Source organism: Aedes albopictus, chromosome 3, assembly GCF_035046485.1.
Source record: "Aedes albopictus strain Foshan chromosome 3, AalbF5, whole genome shotgun sequence".
In the NCBI taxonomy this organism is placed as follows: Eukaryota; Metazoa; Arthropoda; class Insecta; order Diptera; family Culicidae; genus Aedes; species Aedes albopictus.
The window spans coordinates 161,363,839-161,390,366 of record NC_085138.1 but is presented as its reverse complement, the minus strand read 5'-3'; the positions used below and the strand labels follow the sequence as shown (position 1 = coordinate 161,390,366).

Here is a 26,528-nt window from a genome sequence, read left to right as displayed (position 1 = left end):
CTTCATCTGCGCTCTCGTAGCTCGATATGCCCTGACCAGGTGTACGAAACGCTGGAAGCATTCATGTAGCAAGCTATCCACGAACCGTAGACTCAGCGTCCGTCATCACTTCAGATGCATGCGGCTTTCGCTCTGTCAACTCTACTGCCATACATACTTTTGAATCCGGTGATCCGGAACCAATAATTAACTTTATTTTAAAACAGCTCACGGGAGGAACTACAGCAGGCCGATTCTTTAAATTAATACACTTTTTGTATAACAACTTTTAGGGGGAGATTTCTGGAGATAAAGATAACACTTGTTGATCGGTTGATGTACAAAGTTGAAGAGAACCAAACGGCTCTGTTTATTGATATTTATATGATTGACAGCAGTGTTGCGTGCGATCCTGCGCATACGCTTACGCGGCCGTTTGCTCGCGTTAATGATTATTGATGATGACTGAATACACGCTAAGGTGTATTCAGTCAAGATGTTACATAGTACACATTAGCTCTTCCCTCTTACAAAAGCTTGAACAATAATTCAATAAAAAACATAAAAATATTCGAACTTTTTGTCTCATAGTTTTCCTAGTTCTTCTCGAACGCCGGGGTAGGCCAGTAAGCACTACCGATTCCGACTGGGCTTTTCTTTTCACGTTTCTATGCTCTATTAATATATAACTTTTTCTTCTTCCTTCAATATCACTCTGATCCGGTATTTGCCGGATATCATCTCCGTCCACGGTTCCGCTATCAGGTTCAGCGATAGCCGGCATTGACCGACCAGTCTCGACCACTCGTATCGACCGTGTTGACAGCTCTGGTTCTCGTCCATCTTCAACGATCCGAATTCGAGTAGAATGAGCGGTTGATCTCGTTTTGGTATCTACCAGGATCTGTAATAAGTTTTCAGAAATCCGCATTGAGAAACAAAAAATTACCCATTGTTCTTGTAGATGTGGAATGTTTTGCTTACTCCACACCATAAATGTAATGTCGTCAGTGTAGTATTGATTTGCTTTCAAAAACAGTAGAAACAGTAGTATCAGCATTAGCTGATAATTTCTGTTTTGGTTAACCATGTTGGTAACCATCAATACTAAACAGCCAAGTACATTTTCAGAAGGAAATTCAACCTTCAACGTCAAAATTTTCAAAGTTATCCGGTCTCTCACACACAACTTAACAATTTCTTGCTTGAAGTAAAATGTCATAGGTCGCAGCTTTTCCTGGCCAGTATCAGCAGGATTGTAATGTTTGTTAGTTACATTAATGCTTTGTATTTCCTTAGTTATGAATTTTGATAGCGTGTTAAACGAGAGACCTTTGTCCGACAATAAGTCTGGCAATCCAAAACAATCAGCAAGTTTTAATAAAATTTTCCTCATACTATTTACCTCCACCCATTTAGAGAAACTGTTCACCAACAATAAGAAGGCATTGTGCTTGAAACGAAAATGAATTGTGTGTTTCTTACTAAATGGTGTCTCGGCAGGTTTGCTTTTTGTCCTAATGTTTAGTTTTGGTAGTATTGCCACAGTTGCACAAAGTCCACAAGCAACCACAAACTGTTCAATGTCAGCGTACCAACCATGGTGTAAAAAGTTTGAAAGCTTTGATAAAAATGTATAACGCTTTGTCTGATTTGCAATATCCAGAAAGCTAACCGGTAAGTTGTTCTCAAACATAAAGATTTTTTGCAGTTCTCGATCATATTTCGTAGGCAAGGACACTATTGATCGAAATCGTAAGCAAACATCAGCATTACCCATTAAGGCAGCACTGTTGTTTAAGGCTTGCACTGCATTCAACAAATCAAGCGTTGAAATGCACGGTTGTTTAACTTTGTCCAAAATATTAGCAGTTGCTTGAGGTTTTGTTTCAATAGTAATAATTGACTTCTCTGTATTTAACCTATTATCACATTTGAAAATAATCTCCCGAAAATAAAAGGGAACGTCATAAAACTGTTCAAAAATGGGTACTTCACGAATTAAAATCAAGTCGGATTCAAAATGTTTTACAGTTTTAGTCGAATTCTTGACAACTATGTCCTTAAAGTTTGAATTTGTATCAGCAACTAGTGTTTTGCTTTGATTTTTCAAAATATTGTTCACTGGCATCAAATCACCAAAAAAATTTCTCCAGTTGGGACAAAATTCATCCAACCATGGTCTACCCAGTAAAGGAATGAACTGGTAATCACAATCAATCACTAAAAGATGTAAATTTGCTATTTTGTCATTATGTTCAACTTTAACTTCCACTTCTCCAGACACCTTTAATCTGGAACCATTGACCACTACAAGTTGTTTTAGGCTTTTTGATAAAGGAATGTCAAATTTAGAATTAAATGAATTTTTGTCCATCACTGTAACTGAGGAACCACTGTCAACCTCCATTTGTACAGGATTGTCTTCAATAGAGATATTCAATAGACAGGGATCACTTTTTTCAATGGAAGAAACATGCATACACTCTAGTTCTCCTGAATCACTACCGTCCGAACCACAATCGATGGTCATTAGCCTATCAACTTCCTCGGACAGTCCATTTGTGTCATCGGTAACCGCCTCAGGAATGTAGCTGACTTCTTCATCGCTCAAATTGTCCCTCAGTATGTAGCACTGTCTTCGCTGGTGTCCTCTTCGTCCGCAGTAATCACAGATTGGTTGTTCCATTGCCCATCGTGTGTCGTCCATTCTTCTGCGCCTATGGATTGTACCAGCTGGTGGATGTCGATGCCTAGGATGCTGAAATCTTGACCTAGTTACGTTATAACGATCTTCCGCAGATTGAAAACCAAAACGACTATTCATTGAACCACGAAAACCTTTGGGACTTGTTCTTACTTTTCGTTCAGCAAATTGTCTTCCATTAGAAGAAGCATATCTGTTATAAATTGAAGCCACTAAGTCATAATTGTCATTGTTCTTCAAAACTTTTGTATGAATATTCGCCATTTTCCATGAAGCGATAATGTTTTCAACTTGTGCTAAAGTCAATTTTGAGCTATCTTCAGTTAAAAGTCTATGCCTAAGAGAATTATCAGTTAAACCAACAAGAATGCGATCAACTATAAGGCGATTCTTTTGGTCACCAAATTCACAATATTCCGCCAAAGCTTTAAGCGAAAAGATAAAATTACTTGCAGTTTCCCCATGCTGTTGCACTTTCATACTAAAATGATGCCTTTGTAGTAGAATTGAATCAGTTTTGTCAACTTTTTCTTTGAGCTTTTGCACTAAAATTTCATAAGACACTCCGTCTAACATTTCTTCGGTCGGATACAATTTGTCCGCCATACTAAAAAGGTAATCTCCACCTAACAGAAACATTTGATCCTTCTTTTGATCGTCATTGACCTTGTTGACTCGAAAATGATATCCTAATCGTTTAATCCAAGTTGAAAAAGATTGACCTTTGCGGAAAGGTTCAATATTAGGATTCAACACATACGACATATTTGCCAAAAGTCAGCAAAAAGCATTAGTTTAGTCTTTAAAACACTTTCACAGGTTCACAACACTAATTGCAATCAATAAAGTTTAAAAATGTTAAAAAGTTTTCAAAACAATCAAAATTTGTCTAGCGTAGTCCTACGTCAAAATTCCTACAACAGTTTCACACAATCAATATGATTGCAAAAATCTTCAAAATCAAATCGAACTAAAATTGCTCGTTACTCACCCGATCGATGTGAATCTTACCACGATGTCCACAAATCAGGCACCAATCGCCACCCGGCGGGAAGAAACGATCCGACCACCACCCAGCGGGAAGGAACCAGCAGCACCCGGAAACAACCGGATGGCCACCCGCTGTGAATTTATCCTCCGAAATAGAAGAAAAGGCACTGTTAATATATAATTAAAACAAAATGGTTTCGTTTCACTAAAAGAACTAGCAAATAAAAGGAATAACAATACTGGTGATTGTTCTTTTTGTTCCCGCACGGCCTATGCCACCAAAAGCAAATGGCGTTTCACACTTTTCACACCACCGGAATTAACAAATTTTCACCTAAAATCACTTTTTTGCCCCCGTTATCACCTCACTTTTTCCTTTATTACCTCGGGATTTATGCTGTGCACCGTGTCGTTCTCACCGTAATTACTTCCTATCAGCGCCGCCGCCGCCGCACTGATCCTGGATGATAGGGTGATGTTGCTCCGTGTAGCCGTCCGAGTACGCCGAAAAATGCTCCGCCGCACCAGTTTTCCTCGTCGCCACTTTTGCATCCGGTGATCCGGAACCAATAATTAACTTTATTTTAAAACAGCTCACGGGAGGAACTACAGCAGGCCGATTCTTTAAATTAATACACTTTTTGTATAACAACTTTTAGGGGGAGATTTCTGGAGATAAAGATAACACTTGTTGATCGGTTGATGTACAAAGATGAAGAGAACCAAACGGCTCTGTTTATTGATATTTATATGATTGACAGCAGTGTTGCGTGCGATCCTGCGCATACGCTTACGCGGCCGTTTGCTCGCGTTAATGATTATTGATGATGACTGAATACACGCTAAGGTGTATTCAGTCAAGATGTTACATAGTACACATTACATACAAAAACAGACTCCGTTTACCTTGGCGAACACGAAGTCCTCGTGAGATGTCGACACCAATCCCGGACTGAGTATTTATCGTCATCCATATTGCCGCCATTATGGACCTATCCGCATCCGAATTACAGTTTCCGGCGGATACGCAGTATGAATCCGATATGATGGCACTCAGTAACTGTTAAACACAGAGCTGCGGTTTTAGTTGCGTTACGTAGACTGTGATTAATCATGGTCATATTCATGGGTAACGGACCTTACCGCAGTCGAACGGCCGTAAGGACCACCTGAATTTTGCGCTGTTGCAACGATTCCGTAACGTGTTCTTCCTCGTCCGTCATCTCATCCAGGTTTTAACATTGCAGTCACTTCAGCTGTAAAAGTCTACCCATCGCTAAGAACTTTCTTCACCAGAAATTTCAAGGCGTTACGAACGTCTGATACTGTGTAAGTCGGCTCCCAAATCTGAGAGGCATCGCTCCTAATTGCTTTCAAGACTTCTGAGCACTTAGACTCACTAGTCTTGATAATGAGAGCGTCATCCGTGGTCCTTCTGCTGGTAACTGACCTTCTGAAATAGTTTCAAGGTCCCCATGTAACCCTCCGAAATATCTCGTTATCTTTATGAACGTTCTTAACGCTTTAAACGCCTATAATCTTCCGAAAAATCTTTCTGAAACAGCCTTTCTTCAGAACGTATCCGGGCCCATAACATGTTGAACAATCACCCCTACTACTTCTACTAGGCAGGATACAGGCTGTTGCCGATCTGCAGCTTGGACCTTTAAACTTTCCATAAAGATTAATCCCGTTTTCTCTCCTTCCAGTACACCGAGAGCCACAAGCCGAAGCGCCAATCCTCGTTCAACGGCCGGAACGATGCGAGCGGTTCGAAAATCGCCAACGGTCACACCACGCTCACCAAATCGAACAATGTGAACGGAGCGGTCCTTGGCAACAACACCCCCAAGGTGTTGGCCAAGTCGTTCAACGATCCGGACACGGCCACCATCAAGCGGAACTCCCATGGACTGAACAACATCCGGCATGCGCGCCAGCTGGAGCTAGAGGAGGAGAAGTACTGACTGACCGACACCGACGATCGGTTGCGATCGCAAGTGGAAGTCGAGAGTGATACGACGACGGTGTGATTCAGGCGGATAAAGAAGTTTGGAAAATACTTCAAAATTTAGGACTTATTTTCGGTGAACAGATTGTCGGAAATCAGAGGAGTTGAGAAGTCAAGTTTGTAGATAAAAGTTCAAGATGAGTGATTTTAATGTTCATGGTTTTATAAGAGAGAGGATCAGCAGAATGGTTCATGATGATCTCATCTCCAGGAAGAGTCAGTGGAAAAGAAACGAAAAATAGCAAAATTATTTAATGCCAGCAACGACCGAAGCAGAAGAGATGTGTATAACCGTTAACAGAGACTACGCGGACTTGTATGCAACTCGTATGCAACAGAGTTTGAAATATTCCGCCATTAGAAGAACAGTTGAATTGGAAACGAGCCCTCACTACTTTTGTACAATCCGTGACAAGGGAGATCAGAGTAACACGCATCTCCTTAGGAATTACTCGACTCCGAATGAACCAGGACTAGTTCTGTGAGTCATAGACAAGTAGAAGTTACACTCTTACATGTTTTAAAAGCTTACAGAGCATTACTTTGCACACAATTTCCAACACAGCACTCTATTTCATTATCATAGAACAAATCAATTGGACGCAAGGCTGATGAAATTAGATGGATTCGCCACTTTTTCAATAGTATTTCATAGTTGAACGGTTAGAGAGAATATTTTACGCAACCAGAATTGTCAATTCTAACAGAACAAATCGAGAACAATCGTAAACACACGCTTCAAATCGCAAAATAACGAACGAGGGGCTACAACAAATATTTAACCAAATGAAAACGCGTTTTACTACTTACAGACAAACACACGCAAGTTATGTTTATACGCACGCAATCCCACGATAATCCAGCGCAGGGTAGCACCTGCCTGCCTTTAGCTAACAAAATCGGATTAGGACAAGGATTAGGACATATTTGATAGTTAGGAGAAAACTGTTACATTACACTCTGATTAACAGTTGGTTCGTGCCATTAGGGTAGGGAGAATAATGCAGAAAACGATGGAACAATTTGGAAGCGTTTAATACAGTACGACTTACACATACTTAAGAAGCAATTCAATCATTTTTAAAACTTTCTCTAGAGACTAAGAACGGGATTGATAAAGTAAAATCTGATTTTACTTGTGATATACATGGTAGCTCAAATTGAGCAGATTTCAATTATTAGTTTAGAAACATATAGTATAGTAGTAATAGGGCAAACTGAGTTCAAACAAAAGACTTGACCGAAAAAAGACATTGATAGCAATTTTATTGAGAACTAAAGACAGTTGAATTTTTTAGTTAAGAAGCCAATCAGAAATAAAAAGTTTTGTTAAGTTGAATCTATGGTGATAACGTTATCCGAACTCCAACCTCCAACAGAAGGACCTGCTGACATGGGAACTCCACCTGCCCCGGGACCTTCACGGTAACAGATACAAACCCAGTGGACACCGCCTTCTTTCTATCTTATCATCTGCGTTTGTTGGGCTCACTCATCTGAGCCCTCGACTTCTAGGTTTTCTCGTCAACCACAAACATACATTCGCCCTCTTGGAGCGGCTGCTAAACGTCGATCCATTTCGACCGTTGGTTGGCGTTCAGGAGATACGCGTTTAGACCATGCCGACAGCTTCCGCTGTCGTTACCAGGGTCCCATGCGACAAAGCGCGCTTATCATCCAACTCTTCTTTTTACGCCGATCAATCGTGATTTTCTCCGGACTGGCTTCACTTGCGACGAGCCTTCTCGTCGGCCGCTTTCCATCATACCTCGTCGAAAACGCTGGTCCTCACTTGGACCCCAGATCGCCCCCAGGAGACTCTCTTCAAAGTTTGCAAGATGCCATGATTTAAATGCGCCGATGTTGCCGGCTTCGCCTCTCCTAGGCTCTGTAGGGCTTCCAGCGAGTTGCTGTTTCGGATTTCGAACCCGCCTATTTTGTTGATGGACCCGTCTTTCTGCCTTCAGAATCAGAACCGCCTTGTTCGTAGTGGTTCTTGCGGGTCTGTTCGGATGAGGAAACGTGGAAAGTTCTTGTTCTCGGTCCTTCGACAGCAATCCGGTTTCGCAGCGATCCCCGATGACTTGGTTGGATTGCTCTCGTATTTCCTGGGCCCGCTTCTTCCCCACGGAATTGCCGGGCGACAGATCCTCGGATTGGGAAACTGCTTCGGACGACGGCGGCAGATTAAACTCCACGAACTCCATGTCAACGTTGGCTTCGCGGGTGTCCAGCACGATGTCCATCACGAAATCCGTCAGCGTGCGCAACGTTGTTTACCCTCGACCTCGCCGGTAATAGGCCCACTCACGCTTTACTCGATCCGGCAATTTGACGACCAGCGACTTGATCAGCAGTGGGTTGACGAGGTGTTGCCGTAGATCCGTTGCTTCCTGATGGTCACAGATTTGCTCCACCGTGTTTCCGAATGGAACAAAACTTTTCAGATTGTCCGGCCTCGGGGGTTCCAGCCGGTTCACCTTGTCCACCAGACTTGAGAGCAGTTGTTCAGGGCGACCGAAGTGCCGGCGCAGCGGGATGATTTCGGGAAGTAGTAAAGTCGCATCAAGTTCTCGTGGTTTATGTAGCCGAAGACATCATTGGACGCTTTATAGGCCGCGTAGAACAATGGCCACTGCGCTGATGTGCCGGAGAATTTTGGTAGTTGGTATGTCAACCCCTTCCTCGCGGCCAGCTGGACCATCGTTGGTCCGCCCTCGCTTCCATGGATGAATCCGAACTCTGGCTTGACAGATCGGAATCGTCGGAGCTTCCGTTGTCCTCGTCTTCTTCGTCGGTTCTCTCGTAGCCTCGCGTTAGCTACCTCACCTTGTCCTTGCTCAGCTTCAACACGTTTGGGTTAATTTTACCGGAAAGACCCGCTCGCGAAACATCCGTGACCACTTTCACCGCCGGCTTCGACCGCTAGCTTCCGCTAGCTTCTCATGCATGGCCGCCATTTGCATTTTGAAGGAAGACTCCCTGTTCGCCTTGAACCGCTGAATCTGCTCCTTCTTTCTTTGGAGCAACTCCGCTTGCCATGCCCTTTGCTTCACTTCCTCTTCAGCGCGCATCTGCAGCCCCAACTCCATCTTTCGCTGTTCGGACGCATGCTGCATCTCCCTTTCCTTCTTCCGCAGCTGAATTCCCGCCTCCATGTTTTCGTACTGTCGCTTTTTCTTCTCTTCTAACGCTCACGCTTTAGCTTCCACGCTAGACGCAGCTAGACGAGAGTTGACGCTGGGCTTGTCAGACTCGTTGCCGTTTTCCGGGTGTTAGCCTCTTCTTGGCGTCCTTTTGCTTCTGCCGGTACTCCTGGGCCTTCTCCTGACAGCCTTGCTTTGGCAGTACTATTTTTTCCTCAGATTACCCTTCTCGATGCCCACGCAACGGATCATCGCCTCCCGCATAAACGATAACCATAAGACGTGCTTAACCACCCATTCGGGATACAATTCAAACAGTATACGGTATTGTTGAACCGTCTACACTACGGTCCAGAAAACTTATTTTGTTGCGGCGTCGCAACAGTAAGCTTAATGTCGATCATCACCCCAGTGTTTCACAGAGCGCTTCAAAGTGATAGGTGATAGTACATTCGCCTGTACAAATCACCGCGTCCTGTTCTGACTTTCGGTTATTGACGATAATCACCACCTCCTCGATATAGCTGCGATCGAGTCGTTTGCAATCAATTCCACTTCTTCGGTCGATTTACCGTAGACCTCCAGCGTAATATCGTCAAGGAAGCCGACAATGGCCACGCCCACCTCAACACCTTGTTGTACATGACATTCCTTGACACCGGTGCCAGAATGGAACCTTGCGGAACTACTGAGGTTATGTGCAAGCACTTCCGACCCAACTCTGTGTCGTATACTAGTTCCCGATTCGGGAAATGATTTCCGAAAATCTTGTACAAGTAACCGGGTATCTGAAGACGGAAGAGCGCATAGGCAATTGCCGCACAACTGGCACTATTGAACGCGTTCCTTACATCCAGGGTCAGTACTGCACAGTATCGAACTCCCCTCTTGCGCTGGAGAACTATCTCGGCGGTGTTTGTAACGGACAAGAAAGCGTTTACGGTCGACCTCCTCTTCTGGAAACCGAATTAATTAGCCGCTTCCAAATTTTTGAGAAGACTACCTCGCCCAGACATTTCTGCATAACTGACCTGAACACCCCCCAGGAGCCTTTGCAATAGCCAATTTCAAGGTCGGGTTTGGAATTCCGTTTGGACCTGGGCCCGTATCTACGCTAAAGCATTTTGCCATCGCTGCACGTTCCTTGTTCAGCTTGTGGTTCAGCTGCGTTACCCGCACTATGACTTGTTAGCTGATACCCTCTTGAATGCTGGGCATTTTGAGCGTTCGATGTCCGCGGAATCGTGCAGCCTTCCACCTTATGCGGCCTCACCTCCACATTGCCTACAAAGCTTACTCCTGTCAGGGCCTTTACAGTTCCTCAACTTGTGACGAACTCTCCGTAAGCTTCCCTAATCTAACGGACTTTTTAGCGTCCGCCACAAACCAACCCAAGTCACTACCGGGGCTTTTTGCGTAGCCGAACGGTTTTGACGGCCACCTACACCTCGTACTGTTGCCACAATGCCGTGACGAGCTCCTCCACGTCCATGATCTCATCCAGGTTTTTGACCTTTAGAATCGTTTCCACGCACTCACCCCGACACCTCCACCTAGGATTTCTGCAGTCTGACACTTGTAGACAACGCTCTTGTGCATTTTGTCGAGCTTCAGCTCAAGTATCATTCCGCCGGTAAGAGTACGTTGAGTACTGTATACATCGACTCCAAGATCCGTGAGCTTGACATCGCTTCTCATCGCCTTCCAGACCTCTGAGTACACTTTGACTCACCCGTCTTAATGATGCGGTCGTCGCCCTTATCTCGCTTGCTACTCCTTGGTTTAGCCTGAGCCTCTATCTCCGGCCCATTACGGTTCCAGGGAGCGTCTTCCCTTTGACCCGCCCAAATCTGTGATGGCTCTTTTCATAAGATTTTCTTATGAAATTTGCCATAACAAGCACGATCAATTTTCATACGGTATTTTTATGGCATCCATAATTTTAGTTATAGCAAAATTTCATAAGGTATTTTGATGATTTTCGATTGCTTTTTTTTTCGACTGAAACAACCGGATGTTGCGACACGGTAAAGGCTGGATATGCTGCGCAATTCAGATCCCATTGTGATCCACTAGCATCTGCCCAGCAACTCCTATCCCTACCTCCGCGTGGTACCGGCTGAAAACTACGAGCACCCTTAGGGAAGATCGGGTAATCAACTACGGTGAGAACTTTGGTCGTAGGCTGACAGGGAAGGGGGATTTGCTTCTGCAAACCTGAGCGTCTGTTCTTTAGGAGGAGCGGCTCACAACAGCGTCTGATTCCCATGTTAGGGGCGACTGATCTACGTCCGAGTGCCAGGGAAGGACTCTAAGCTCAAGGACTGTGCACTATGGTCCTCCGGAAAGTAGGGGGTTGGTATCAGGCCCTACGAGCCGGCGCTCAAAACCATTGTAATGGAAACGGCAACGACCCCAGCGAACAAAAAGGACTTGCGATTGGAAACTCGGTACGTGGAACAGACGATCTCTCAACTTCATTGGGAGCACCCGCATACTCGCCGATCTACTGAAGGACCGCGGGTTCGATATCGTAGCGCTGCAGGAGGTGTGTTGAACAGGATCCATGGTGCGAACGTTTAGGGGTAATCATACCATCTACCAGAGCTGCGGCAACACACGCGAGCTGGGAACAGCTTTCATCGTGATGGGTGATATGCAGAGGCGCGTGATCGGTTGGTGGCCGATCGACGAAAGAATGTGCAGGTTGAGGATCAAGGGCCGGTTCTTCAACTTCAGCATAATAAACGTGCACAGCCCACACTCCGGAAGTACTGATGATGACAAGGACGCATTTTACGCGTAGTTCGAACGCGAGTACGATCGCTGCCCAAGCCACGACGTCAAGATCATCATAGAAGGTTTTAACGCTCAGGTAGGCCAGGAGGAGGAATTCAGACCGACGATTGGTAAGTTCAGCGCCCACCAGCAGATGAACGAAAACGGCCTACGACTCATTGATTTCGCCGCCTCCAAAATATGGCCATACGTGGCACCTTTTTCTAACACAGCCTCCCTTATCGTTACACCTGGAGATCACCACAGCAGACGGAATTTCAAATCGACCACGTTCTGATTGACGGACGGCACTTCTTCGACATTATCGACATCAGGACCTATCGTGGCGCCAACATCTACTCCGACCACTATCTGGTGATGGTCAAACTGCTCCCAAAACTCTCCGTCATCAACAATGTACGGTACCATTCTCCCTCTAGCCTTCGAGCAAGACAGTTGGAAAGTATACCAGGTGTATCAGTGCGCGAAACGCGATTAATTCGGAGGAAAATTTTCTAACCTCAAATTTTGATTTTCATCGAAAGTGCTCATTCGGCCATTTTGTTTATTGTGAATTGTGAAAAGGTGTGTGAATCACGACATTGAATCGAACTCTATTGGTTTCCTTGATCCGAAACAAGTAAGGTAGGTGAAGATTCTGCTACGGTCTCCTCTGGAGATCCGTAGGGGAAATGGATGAAGACGAAGATGGGGCTCGTGGCTCCATAGATGATGAGGGATCTGGTACAGGTTATGAGTCGGCTAGTGACGCCTCTACGACATATCGCAGGAAAATGGAGTCATCTTCGGACGATGAAGGAAAACTTCAGAAAAAGAAGATGAAAAAGGACAAACACACTCCCAAGAGCAAATACGAATTTGAACATGACTGGACCGAAAAAACTGATGACAACAATGATTCGGACATGAATGGACATGAAAAACAGAATAAGAAAAACGAAAAAGACTCAAACAAATCCGACAATACAAAGACCAAGGGATCGAAAAAGAAGAAAGATGCCAATGGTTTTCTGGATGATGGATGGATTCAAAACAAAATCTACAAAACGTTCATTATGGAACCGACCGACGAAAAATACAAACTACACATCATGGAAATAGCGAAACTACTCCAAAACATCAAAATCACACAATACAAGGAACTCAAACCCGCTGGACACAACCGTTACAAAATTACTTTTGACAACCCACGACACGCAGAAAACCTAATCAACTCCAAAATACTGACAGAAACGTACAAGTACAAGATCTACGTCCCCAAAATGTACCAGGAAACCATTGGTGTCATCCGTGACGTACCACCATCGTTTTCTGACCAAGAAATACTAGAAAAACTTGAATGCAAACGAATCAAAATAACCAAGGTCGAAAGAATCCAAAAGTTCGTTCAAAACAAGCTTAAGCCCACGTACTCGGTAAAGATCTACGCGGAAGGGGAAAAACTACCACAAGAAGTTGTATTGTACACAGTACCACGAAAGGTTGAGGTTTACTGTTTCCCGATTAAGTTTTGCCGGAAATGCTTGCGTTATGGTCATAACTTGAAGGTATGTAAATCTGAACAAACCCGATGCTACAACTGCTCACTAAATGGACATGAAGGTAAAGACTGTAAATCACTAAACATCATATGCTTCCATTGCAAGGAAGGTCATCAGACGTTTGACATTAACTGCAGAGAAAGAATCCGACAAGCCGACATTTGCAAAGCAATGGCATACAACAAGCTCTCGTTTGACGAAGCGGCAACCCTATATCCCAGACAATCACAGACGCAACAAAGACTACAATCACTAGCAGAGTTCCCACCCATCGAATCCCAACCGACAAACAATGACACTAACAAGATAAACGAAATCCCACGTGAAATACAAACCCCCACTCCAGACAAAGCCCCTGCAGTTAACTACAAACAAGCTCTGATGACCCAAGACCAAAGACCGGAAACTAAAGAACAAAAGAACGACACAAACTACATAACAAAGGATGAACTCACTCAAATCGTTAACAAACTCAAAATCGAAATAGTGAAACAACTGAATCTAACCAAACTAATAAATAAAATTAAAGAAATCCAGGAAAACATTGCAAACAACATCACTAACACTAATGACTCGAAAAAAGGAACAGAGAATAAGTTTCTAATCAGCATTAGTGAGCAGTTGAATGAGCTTATCAATCCAGAAATACTACAACCCACCAAACCCCCAAATAAATAGACATGGCTCCGGTTCGCAATCTAACTATACTACAGAACAATATAAATAGTATCAGGCCAGTGGCTAACCGCTCACTCCTCACCAAATTACTTAATCATCATAACATTGACATAGCAATATTATCAGAAATTTGGTTAAAACCACAAGAAGACGTTAAATTCTCAGGTTACAAATTCCTTAAGAAAACAAGAGACAAAGGCTACGGCGGCGTAGCTTTCCTTGTCAAAAACGAAATAGCATTCCAAGAAATAGATATACCAGATATAAAGCCTATTGAAGCAATTGCAATTAAAACCACCAATACAGTAAATCCCATTTTGTTTGTTTCTATTTACATACCTCCAAGTCCCATAAATAATAGTCAAATCAAAACTCCCCTGACCACCCTTTTTAACTTCATAGAACAAAGCAACTTCAAAACAATATTAGCAGGAGATTTTAACGCCCACCACTCTGTATGGAACGAAACTAATAAAACTTGTCAAAGAGGTGAATTAGTTTTAGATCTAATAGAAAACAGAAATATGATCATCCTAAATGACGGATCACCAACAATGATAAGACACCCAAACAATGCACCATCAGCAATAGACTTAACAATAGTAACACCATCCCTTGCCCCTCAAACAGAATGGACCGTACTAGACGAAGAAATTTGCGGCGATCATAAAATAATAATTTTTAAAATAATAAATCAAGCCCAAAAATTTGTTTATAACTCCACCCTAATAAACAAAAAAAAGTCCATACAAAATTTAAATGCAATAGATCCAAACAGTATAACCTCACCAGAGCAGCTAAGTAATATTTTCAAAAATGTAATCGAAGAAACTAAATACAAACCAAATAAAAAATTCTACCCCAAAAAGTGGTGGAATAATAACATTCAAAAACTATTTGACGATAAACAAAATAAGTTCATAAGATACATCAGAAACTTAACAATCGAAAACTTCATTGCATTTAAAAAAGCAAGAGCTAAATTAAAAACAGAGATTAGAAAAGCAAAAAGAAAAAGTTTTCAGGACCTTACAGACACACTTACACCCGACTTGAACATTAAACAACTATGGTCAACTGTTAAGCTTATCAGTGGAGGTTTTCCGTCAAAAAGCAATTTAAAATTATTAAACAATAAAGAACTAGCTAACCAATTTATGTCCCTTAATTTTCCAAATGTGACAAGTGAAATAGACTATGACAATAGAAATATCTCTTTAAACCCGTTAAAATTATCGGTATCTGAATTAGTGAACACAATCAAATCTAAAAAAGACAGTTCGGCACCTGGTTATGACTCCGTTTCCTACTTTATTCTCAAAAACTTAAACCTCGACTTGATTACAGTAATTACAAATATGTGTAACGAAGTTTTACAAAGCCTAAACATCCCTGAAAGTTGGTTAATCATAAAAACAGTAGCTATTCTAAAACCCGGAAAAGACGAAAATTTGCCTAGCTCATATAGACCCATCTGCCTCATTCCAGTATTTTTAAAAACAATTAACATTAAAATTAAACGCGAAATAGTTAAATTTAGTCAGGATAGAAACATATTATCACAATACTCTTTTGGATTTAAAAGTAAAACATCATCAATCAATTGTGTAAATTATCTTGTCCATACAATAGAAAAAGCAAAAAATAATAAAAAATGTTTGATTGTTACCTTTTTAGATCTGTCCAAAGCATTTGACAATGTAGATATTTCAAAACTGTTAAAAATTCTATCAGAAAAAGATTTTCCTAAATACATAATTGATTGGTTATACTTTTATCTCCGCAAAAGAAAAGTTTTACTCACACTTAACGACGGTTCGTATATTGAAAGAACTACAAACACAGGTTTACCCCAAGGTTGCCCGATATCACCAGTACTATTTAATATTTATACAAGTAAGCTACATGAAACTACTGAAGATGGTTCACTAATTCAATTTGCCGATGATTTTGCCGTAGTTACAATAGGAACAGATGCAATAGAAGCTAGTAATCGTATGAATTTGACACTTAGAACAATATGCAGAGAGTTAGATAACTTAGGAATGAAAGTAAACCCGGACAAGTCAGCGGCAATAGTTTTTGTAAACAATCCTCCTTTAAACATAAACATAGAAATTAACGATACGCCTATAGATATTAAATTTTCCCATAAACATTTAGGAATCTGGATTGACCATAAATTAACCTTTAAAGCACACATTACCCATACTGTAAATAAAGCTAAGAAAAAAATAAATATCCTAAAGATGCTTAGTAGAAAAAAAGGTGGCTGCCACCCTAAAGTATTACAGAGGATTAGTAACTCCATAGTTAGATCACAATTAGATTACGGTTTAACTATTTACTCCAAAGCTTGCAAAACAGACCTCAGTAGATTAGAAAAAGTTCAAAACTTGGCTATCAGAACCTCTTGTCGTTATCTTCAATCAACTCCTAATCATGTTCTTTACACAGAAGTCGGTGAATTCCCATTACAATACAGAGCGCAATATTTAGCATACAAAGAACTTTTAAAAACATTATACTTTGAAACTAGTCCAATAACCAATCACTTAAAGACCTTAATAAACTCAGATGAAATTCCCAAACACCACAGCTATCTAGAAAAAATAGCGTCAATAAATAATTTCCATGTCTTACAATGTAAAACACAAAAAACTAAAATAATAGAACTACATAATCCTAATTTAGTTGAAATAATCCCAGTAATTCCTAACCTAAATAGAAAAAATACCCCAATTGCTATACAAAAACAAACTGTACTAAAACTAATAAGAGAAGACTATTCAACCTATTTCAAACTTTTTACCGATGGTTCTAAAACTAACGATGGCGTAGGTTACGGTATTTACGACCAAGCAAATATGACATCCTTTAGTTTTAAATTAAATCCAAACTTTTCTATTATGAATGCTGAACTTGCAGGTATCATTGAAGCTTTAGAGTATGCAATTAGTATCAATCAGTTTAAAGTAGTTATTTTAACAGATTCCCAAAGCGGTTGTATGGCACTGATAGAAAACAATATTGAAAACTACCTAGTTCAACAATTCTATTCCACAATTAGTTACAATAGTTTACAGAAAGTAGTAGTACAATGGATACCGGGCCACATAAATATTATAGGAAATGACCGAGCGGATGAAGCTGCCAAATTAGGTATTACTAAATATCAAGAAGAGTATTACCCTTTAACTATAGGAGACTCCCTAATTAGTTTCAAGAAAGAGTTGAAAGAAGAATGGAATAAGGACTACGTAAACATATCACAAGAAAAAGGAAAAGACCACTTTACTATTATGGACTCAGTGGAACTTAAGCCGTGGTTCCATAAAATAGAATTAAGCACAACGGGAACTATAACAATGGGAAGAATAAGAACATTCCACACAGCGACGAAGGACAGACTTAAAAAATGGAATTTAATACGAACGGAAGACTGCGACTACTGTAATGTCCAAGAGAACCTGATCCACATCCTTTACGATTGTCCGAGGTATAACTTGACCAGACTGAAGTATCCTGTGCTCGATGATAAAACCGTCTTCACCAGTATCCTAAAAAATAAAAAAGCAGATGAATATCTTCAAATTGCCGAATTTGTCAAGGAGGTAGGAGTCAATATTTGAGTGATTCCCGCGATTTTTCATTGATTGTAAACTGATTTGCACTAATTTTTACATGAGCAATGATCAATGATCATGATTGGTTCGAAAACGGCATTTGACAGAGGTTAATCAAAATATTTTGCGCTCGTATTTGTACGTCAATTGACAACCATCACTTGACACACCTGGCGATATGGACCAGTAGGTCTGTGCCAATAAGGGAGAGAAAAAAAAAAAATGTACGGTACCGGCGACCGCCACGGTACAACCTAGAGCGACTGAAGCTAGCGGATGTCGCCTCAGCCTCAGCATACGCGCAGAATCTCGAGGCCGCGTTGCCAGACGACGGCGAGCTCGATGAGGCCCCTCTAGAGGACTGCTGGAGTACAGTGAAAGCAGCCATCAACGACGCAGCCGAGAGCACCATCGGGTACGTGGAACGGAATCGACGGAACGAATGGTTCGACGAAGAGCGCAGAACGGTTTTGGAGAAGAACGCAGCGAGGACGGTAATGCTGCAGCAAGGGACTCGACAGAACGTGGAACGTTACAAACAGAGGCGGAAACAGCAGACCCGCCTCTTTCGTTAGAAAAACCGCTGCCTGGAAGAAGCGGAGTGTGCAGAAATGGAACTGCTGTGCCGTTCCCAAGAAACACGGAAGTTCTATCAGAAGCTCAACGCATCCCGCAACGGCTTCGTGCCGCGAGCCGAAATATGCAGGTATAAGGACGGAGACCTTTTGACGGACGGACGAGAGGTGATTGAAAGGTGGAAGCAGCACCTGAATGGCGTGGAGAATGTAGGCACGGAAATGAACCAATTCCCACGCTGATAGAAGCTAAGGATGCCATTCACCAGCTCAAAACCAACAAAGCAGCTGGTAAGAATGGTGTCGCAGCTGAAGTCATCAAGATGGGCCCAGAAAAGTTGGCCACCTGTCTGCATCGGCTGATAGTCAGGATCTGGGAAACCGAACAGCTACCTTAGGAGTGGAAGGAAGGGGTAATCTGCCCCATTCACAAGAAAGGCGACCATTTTGAATGTGAGCCGGCTTCATCGACGGCCGGTCGACAACGGACCAGATCTTCACCGTACGGCAAATCCTCCAGAAATGCCGTGAATACCAGGTCCCAACGCATCACCTGTTCATCGACTTCAAGGCAGCATACGACAGTATCGACCGCGCAGAGCTATGGGGAATCATGGACGAAAACGGCTTTCCTGGGAAGATGACTAGACTGATTAAAGCAACGATGGACGGTGTTCAAAACTGCGTAAGCGGTTCGGGTGAATAATCCAGTTCATTCGAATCTCGCCGGGGACTGCGACAAGGTGATGGACTCTCATGCCAACTCTTCAACATCGCTCTGGAAGGTGTGATGCGACGAGCCGGGCTCAACAGCCGGGGAAAGATTTTCACAAATGGCATGACAAGTCCTTTCCTTGACCTTAGCAAAAGTTGTAGAACTAACAGGCTACCGTTAAGTGTTAAGAAATTAATTACAATAACAAAATCCGGTCAATTTGTGTGATTTGCGGACGACATGGACATTATTGCCAGAACACTTGGAACGGTGGCAGAGCAGTACACCCGCCTGAAACGCGAAGCAGCAAAGGTCGGACTGGTGGTGAATGCCTCAAAAACAAAGTACATGCTGGTAGGGCGCTGTCCATAAACTACGTAGACTTTTTTGGGCCATCTCAGACCCCCCCCTCCCCCATCGTAGACTTTTGTTCATACAAAATTTTCGAAATTTGTATGGAGCGTAGACTTTGGCCAGACCCCCCCGTCCCCCCCTTAGAGTCTACGTAGTTTATGGACAGCCCCTAGGCGGAACCGAACACGACCGGAGAGTTCCGGCCAAGTTCCAGTGGGAACGTAGAGCCATAGAGAAGAACACATTTTTTACAAGATTAATCACATTTTACTTACTTTCTGAAGGTTTGAAAGGTTTACATAGTCAATAACTAATATTGAATAAATCATATTAATTCACGTTCACAGAAGAAATAATCGGCCTACAACACGTGCTGCAGGACCCACATCCAGTAGTAGTAGCGCTCCCTATAGCAAATCGAAATGAAGCAAAATAGAGTTGGACAACCGGTAACTAACTTGTCCAGAACATAAAATATCACCAGGTACTTACGCATTTGCACCTTCCTATGGCATGGGAAGTCCTGCCGGTGGAAGTGCGAGCCTTTGTGATCCTACCATGGGTAAGTAACCGCCGTCATCGTCAGCCGGATTGTACCGTACCGTACCTGCAGGATTGTATCGTTCCAGTATCCGTAATACGGATAATAAACGGCGGCTTGTGCTCGTGGCTGCTGCAATGCACGTTTCGCGTAGATTTTACGGGATAGAAACGTTCCACACCCGATGCAATATACACCTTGTGGGCCGTAAAACTGGCGGATTTTCCTAAAACTATTATACGACACAAACTCCCCGCAAGTACGACAATACGGCATTTCGGTGTCGGGTGTTGATACGTTCACTCGCAAAATATTAGGAACTTCCCCGTATAATCGTTCGGGATAGCAAACGACACTGGACAAACGGAACAAACCGGGGACTGAACCGATGTAACTTCAGACGTACACTGCAGTGCGGCACACACAGGTTCAAAGTTCCGTTGCTTTTCGAATTTCCGGATGAACGCGCGCAAAAGGTTTTCAACGTCACGCTCAACGTCGCTGGACGCTGGACGCGATGTCAATTATTCACAGGTCCGGGTGAACGTATATGTTTGCCTGTATTTGTCGATAAAAATATGTAAACAAACCGATCAGCTGATCGCGACGTCACGTTCGCCAGAAAATTTGTTCGCAGATTCTGGAACGTGACGTCACCTTCGGCAACTTCGTGCGATTTCGGCTTGCCGAAGTTGACATGACACGACTACTACTTCAAAATTATCATATCACAAACACCACTTAGCCCGATGGGCCTAACCTGGTGAAATTTAGAACATTGCGCTGGACGTCACGTCCACTACAATATTGGGCGATTTGAATTTGTAGACTTCAACGTGGGAAATTAAAAAAAAAACACGTTGATCTGAAATATTAAGTTTCCAGTTCAAACCCAAATTAAATAGCGACATTTTTTCTTTGACTTCCGCTGCTTTTGCCTTGCGTTCAACACAATGTCGGAAGTGGGGCGCTGTATTGTACACCCAGTGATGCCACATACACAGATTTACCTAAAATTACACAGATTTTTTCCCATTTTCGCCTACAGATATCTGTGATCACAGATCAAAGATTTTTGCAATAAAAAAGATTTTTAAGATTTTGAAAACTATGACAATGACTTTCGTGAAAAAAGCTTTATTATAATTTTCATGTACTCAAATTTAAATAATAGAAATTAAATCTTCTAGTTGAATGGTCTAGGCCAAGCCTCAGGCGCATTGTTTTCGACGTTCTTGTGGTTTCTGATGATCTTCAGATGCAACCTGGGAGTGTTTTGGTCGATGTTATTCTAAGCACATTTTTTCCGTTTTTTTAAACAAATTGTTCAAAAATATTCGATTTTGGAGACATTAACCTATCACAGATTTTTACTAAGATTTTCTGAAATTTCCTACAGATGAAAAAGATTTTTTTGACCAAAATCACAGATGAAAACCGAAAAAAATGTGGCAACACTGTGTACACCTGGTGCTCTACACAGCGCCCCACTTCCGACATTATGTTTTGTCGTAACGAAAGATGATTTTGAATTCACATCTTGACGCTACTACAATAGTAACCAGAATGCCCATGTTCGGTTTCGGCCGAGCTCACGCTGCTACTTCGTATCCATCGACTCGGCTAAACTCGGAGCTTCCTTGTCCAAGCCACCCAACTACCGTTCCCGTTCTCGCATCGGGCTCGGATCGATGTGCTGTCTCGCTTCAGACAGATGCAGCAAACCTTCGTCAAGTTTTGCTATTCTATGCCGTTTCCACGCTGATTCGTCAAGGGATGTCGCAAATATTATGCATGTATCGCTTTTCGATACACACAGAACTAAATTCAACAAAGTGAATTAATATGTATTCTAATCCTACCCACACTCAGGAAAATTGCCTCATACTTAATGGCAAATATCCATGTGCCAAACCACATCCACAGTATATGCAACCAATACCCGATTACGCAGGCAAATTAGCGCATGAATAGTATGTGCTCTAAATTGTATGAGTCGCTGCTGTATGGTGCCTCATCAAAAGTATGAGTAGCACTAATGGAAAACATTTGTTTACCCCCATTGCAAAAATCCATGTCCCGGACACATAGAAGGAATGAAGATTTTTTTCCCAGTGCACTACATGTTTAACGTAAGGCAAAGCAGTGGAAGTCAAAGAAAAAATGTCGCTAATTCGGTTTTGAACTGGAAACAATAACCCAGCGGTAGAGACAGGGGACTGTTATGGCCTTCTTGTTTTCTTACCCCGCATTAAAATTATGCTGCTGTGTTGAAAGATACACTCAGAACAAATAACATATTAAATTTAAAAGTTCTGCACTTAGTTTATGACCAGTTGCTTTTGCACTTGAAAACTGTGCAGCGCTATTATTTTTTTGTCAATTCAATCATGATAGAACTTATGTGCGTAGCTTTTGGTTTTCAATCGTTCAGTATATGGGTTTCATTGGAACAAATAATAGACTCATTTCCACGTGGGATTGGCTTCAAAATGTAAATAAATGAAAAAAAGGAAAAAAATGTCGATCGAGCTCATTTTATTTCACGAACAAAGCACCTCGTACAGCACCATATGTATACTAGCTATTAAAGACGAAGTAGCTATTAAAGATGAAGTAATCCCGTCGTCGACTCCGCCATTCATTCAGCACTTCGGAGAACCACCGGATGCAGGCATGACGGAGCTAGATTGTTTCGGCTGCGAAAGTTCGTCATTTTACCGATAGTGAAGCGATTGTGTCCGATGCTGCAATAGTAATTAACTGAGTTTGAGTGCTAAACATGTTACTAAGAAAGAATTATGTACTTACCTTTGAAAATATCCATTATTTGGGCCGGATAATTGAATTTAACAGCGCACTTTCGTGCAAAACATTCGTCTCCTGTACGCGCCATTATGGTTTCTTGTCGTTTTGCTTGCTTTTAAATTTTATGTGCCCAAGATTACGTCTTATGCTGTAACACTTAGAATGTATGCTAGTAATAGTATAAATCATATGCCTTACTTATATATTTTATTATTTGCACCAGGCTTGTCCACACTGAGCGCGTGAAAATTCTGCTCTTTTGATTTACACCACCAAAACCATTATATTTATGCAATCTTCCTATCTTACCTGATAGAAGGATATTTGAATATCCTAAATGTCATTTCGAACTGTCAAAAAATCGCACCACAGTGCCGCACTGAGCGCTCAAAGAGAAATTCACTGGGGTGAATTCACCCGGGTGAAATTCTCTTTGCACGCACAGTGTGGCACTGCGGTGCGATTTTTTGACAGCTTGAAATGACATTTAGGATATTCAAACATCCTTCTATCAGGTAAGATAGGAAGATTGCATAAATATAATGGTTTTGGTGGTGTAAATCAAAAGAGCAGAATTTTCACACGCTCAGTGCGAACAAGCCTGATTTGCACCTAGGGGCAAGACACTGTGCACACGGGAGCAACTCTGAGAGATTCTGAGTTACTCTTTTTATCGATGATCGACGAATTTTGTTGAAATACATCCCTAAAACTGCAATTTTCATTCAGCACACGCAACACTTTGCAGTTTGACTTTGATGTCAGGTCACACTCTGGTATAAATGGGAGAAATTCTGAGGAACTGTGAGGAATTCTGAACAACACCTCGAACACAGATTTGCTCTCGTTAGATCTGTCTTGCCCCTAGATTTGCACATAAACGAGCGATTCTCTCTCTCGCCAGCAATCTATGGGGTTAGCGCACATAAAATCTATCAGTTGATTAATTTGAGTGTAGGTTGTCAGCTTGAGTCCTACGCTTGAGCCGCTGTTATGCTGGCTACGAAAACATTGCATTGGCGGGATAGGGATGCCAATTCCTTGGGTAGAGACTGTTTACACAGACAAACAGACGTCTCACTCTAGTCACTTCTCATCGTTACCCTTTTTAACGGTTATCATGAACGGTTTGTAGTTCGCAAATCGCTCGATCACGGCGCTCGCATCGTTTCTGCTCATGTTTGACATTTGCTCACTACCGCCACCTACTGAGTGGTAACACAGCTTGTTTAACATTAGGCGATTATGTTTTCGTGACGATGATTTTTATCGCAATTGGGTTGCTTAGTGAATAAAATATTGCTATTTTCTATAGCTTAATCGAATTCGAGCTCATTTTTCTGAGTATAACGTGATTTTATTGGATTTCAACACCTTTGTTTTGATGGTTAAATCAACAAAACAGTTTTAATTTCCGTGGATAGAATGACAGTTTAATCGATAAAGTGACAGTTCGACCCGAACAAAAATATTTCCCCATACAAACTTTAAAGGCATTTTGAAAATAGTTCCCGGACTCCAAAAATTATTGAACTACAAAACATATGAAAAAACCATTAAAAAGGGTAACGATGAGAAGTGAGTAGAGTGAGACGTCTGTTTGTCTATGGTTCAAATTCAAATGAGTAACCGTTGAAAGTTTCTGCCAGGAATCGCTCAAGAAGTTTCTTGAGCGATTCCTTTCGAACACGGAACTGGGCTTTCATATGCATCAAATTCGCGACTACAAAGTTGTCGAATGTGCGCGAAGGTTTAAGGTACCCCGGGGCAAGTGGGATCTAAAAAATTGCTAATTTGGTTTTGTCATGCAAAAAATTTCAAAACATATTTTTTTTCATAATTTCAATGAATCCAAAAGACGTTGTTGGTATATTTGTACTTATTAACGTGCATTAAAACTGTTTCAAAATTTTTACATTCCATATATTATGCATATAATGAAAAGTGTAGCAGATCTTCATTTACTGTGTTTCACGGGGCAAGTGGGACCTATTCAGAGTTTTTGTTTAAAGGGGTTAATATAAGTTGCGACAAATAAGGTAACATAAATCATAAATCTCTTATATGAATGACTATGTTAAGAGATTAAAATTAGAAGAGGTTTATGGTATCGTGCATAAATTACGTAACACATAAAAAATCGCTGGGAAAAAACTTGAATCAACTCTAGCAGCTCATGCAAAAAAAAAATATTTTTTTATACAAAAAGCGCCGTAAAGTGAAGAAACAAAAGATTTCGAAACTTGGTCTCTATATTATATAGTTGATGAATCTCGCCAAAACTAAATCTGGGGTTTCGAGATTTTCAGTAATATCTGCTCCCTTACATGATCGTACGATCATTAAATAAGGTTTTTATTAAATCATGAATTTTGAAAAGGTCATTTCCCTATTTTAATTTTTTGGACGGTTCCTGAATGCTCAAAAGAAATCATTATGCAGCGTTAAATGAAAAAATAATGGAAGATATTTAGAGAAAAACATAAAAAATACATGCTTTTGATTTTTTTGTTTTACCCAAGGTTTTACCATTTTTAACAAGAATTTCATCATCTAAATAGAGGTAATAAAGTATAATTCAACAGTAGTTTACTTAAAGCGTAAATTTTTATTGACTTTCGTGCTAATTTCATCTTAGGCTGGACAAGGCGAGATGAACCCATAAAATTGTGTTTGTTTATTCTCATAGGTCCCACTTACCCCAGATAGCGAAATGCACTGGGGCAAGTGAGAGCAGTAAACTAAAAGTAAAAAATAAAAATAAAATCCAGCTTTTTCGCTTGAAATCATTTGCGAGAACTCCAAATACTATCCTGAAACCGAAAAAGTATTTGTAGAATGACAAATTTATTTTTAAACGACGAATATAGTAGAGCATGCCAATCTCACCTAGTTAATTGAAAATTACATATGAACAACAATAACGTATATGGTCTCTTTATGGTTGAAACAATAACATTTTTTGTATTCAAAGTATCCGTATGTGTGATACCTATGTTTTCCATGAAGAATGTTGGTCTTAAAAATAAATAATAAAAAAGATACTAGCTATAGGTCTCACTTGCCCCCGATTCTCACTTGCCCCGGGGTACCTTACGTGAGAAAAAACGAGAGGGAAATATTGTTTGCTTTGTTTCACGCACATTCTAACAGTTCCTTACGAGGTTTTCCATTAGAGCGACAAAGATTTGGAATCTCTTTTACCTTCGTAGTCCCCGCATAACAAAATACAGTTTGTCATATTTTCCAAATAGTTAGTTTGTTCTAACTGTTACTGTTACTTTAAGACTAACATTTAGTTCCCTGTTCAACAATATGAAGCCTGACGCTGTTCACTGTAGAGAACGTTTTTGATATCGTATACCAACTAGTAACAGTATATGTTAGTGTCTGCACATTGTTGGAAGTTATGGAAATAACACTCGTGAGAAATGGTGACACCATGAGATCACCTTAAGACAAATGGTTTGTGCTCACAGTAGCGCAACACACTAACACATATGAATTTCACATTACAGTACTTATGCTCAACAATCTGTCAGATGGTTACACACATTTGTATTTGTAAGTGAAATATTCTACGATTTGCCGCTGCGCTTTCTGTTAGGTTGATGACAAAAAAAATGCAAAAAGTGAAAATCGAGTTGGGAAAATACTCAACATTCTCTTCTCATTCATTTGATAGCTTGTTTTCCGTCGATTATTTATTCATCCGTGTTTTTGAAATCGGTGTGCCAAGACCGCGCTTCAAAAATATCCAATTTAATACGGAGTGACTACTATGAACGCGAGCTCAATAATTGAAAAATGTTGTCGATTCCTCTGCGGCAGGTGTCCTCTACGCAGCAGCAACAATAAATCAGGTAATTCATAATTCGATTCACAAACTAGACATTGCCTGATTTTGATTTTACTTATTTCAGCTTATCGCTGCTCAGTACATCTACAAAGTAAACAAGTGCAATTTGGAAGCGTTGACTGAATCTAAGGTACGATGAAACTGCCGGATTAGAAACGAACCAAGAGTTACATACAACACCGAGTTAATTGAGTTGAAG

General features: G+C 41.4%; 3 protein-coding genes and 1 long non-coding RNA gene across 4 annotated transcripts in view; 2 read left to right on the top strand and 2 right to left on the bottom strand.

Moving 5' to 3' along the window:
- The window catches only part of LOC109422535 (semaphorin-5A), a 789,414-nt gene extending 782,388 nt beyond the window's left edge, over positions 1–7,026 (top strand). Inside the window, exon 10 of the mRNA XM_062858058.1 lies at positions 5,386–7,026. Coding sequence (XP_062714042.1) covers positions 5,386–5,643 — 258 coding nt within the window. The 3' untranslated portion in view covers positions 5,644–7,026. The remainder of the gene's footprint in view (positions 1–5,385) is intronic.
- On the bottom strand, positions 161–4,565 carry LOC134290849 (uncharacterized). The gene is made up of 2 exons (XM_062858061.1): positions 4,061–4,565; positions 161–3,843 (listed from the first exon to the last, which is right to left on the bottom strand). The coding sequence occupies exon 2, from the start codon at positions 3,449–3,451 to the stop codon at positions 479–481; it is 2,973 nt and encodes a 990-aa protein (XP_062714045.1). The 5' UTR covers positions 3,452–3,843; positions 4,061–4,565; the 3' UTR covers positions 161–478.
- A 5,277-nt stretch (positions 7,027–12,303) lies between the features above and the next one.
- LOC134290426 (uncharacterized) lies at positions 12,304–14,496 on the top strand. The gene is made up of 2 exons (XM_062857567.1): positions 12,304–13,179; positions 14,482–14,496. Exons 1-2 carry the CDS (start codon positions 12,304–12,306, stop codon positions 14,494–14,496), a joined length of 891 nt encoding a protein of 296 aa, XP_062713551.1.
- A 4,869-nt stretch (positions 14,497–19,365) lies between these two features.
- Positions 19,366–20,183, bottom strand: LOC134291751 (uncharacterized). The gene is made up of 2 exons (XR_009999270.1): positions 19,614–20,183; positions 19,366–19,528 (listed from the first exon to the last, which is right to left on the bottom strand). It is a non-coding gene; the product is annotated as an uncharacterized LOC134291751 (long non-coding RNA).
- Positions 20,184–26,528: the final 6,345 nt, after the last annotated feature.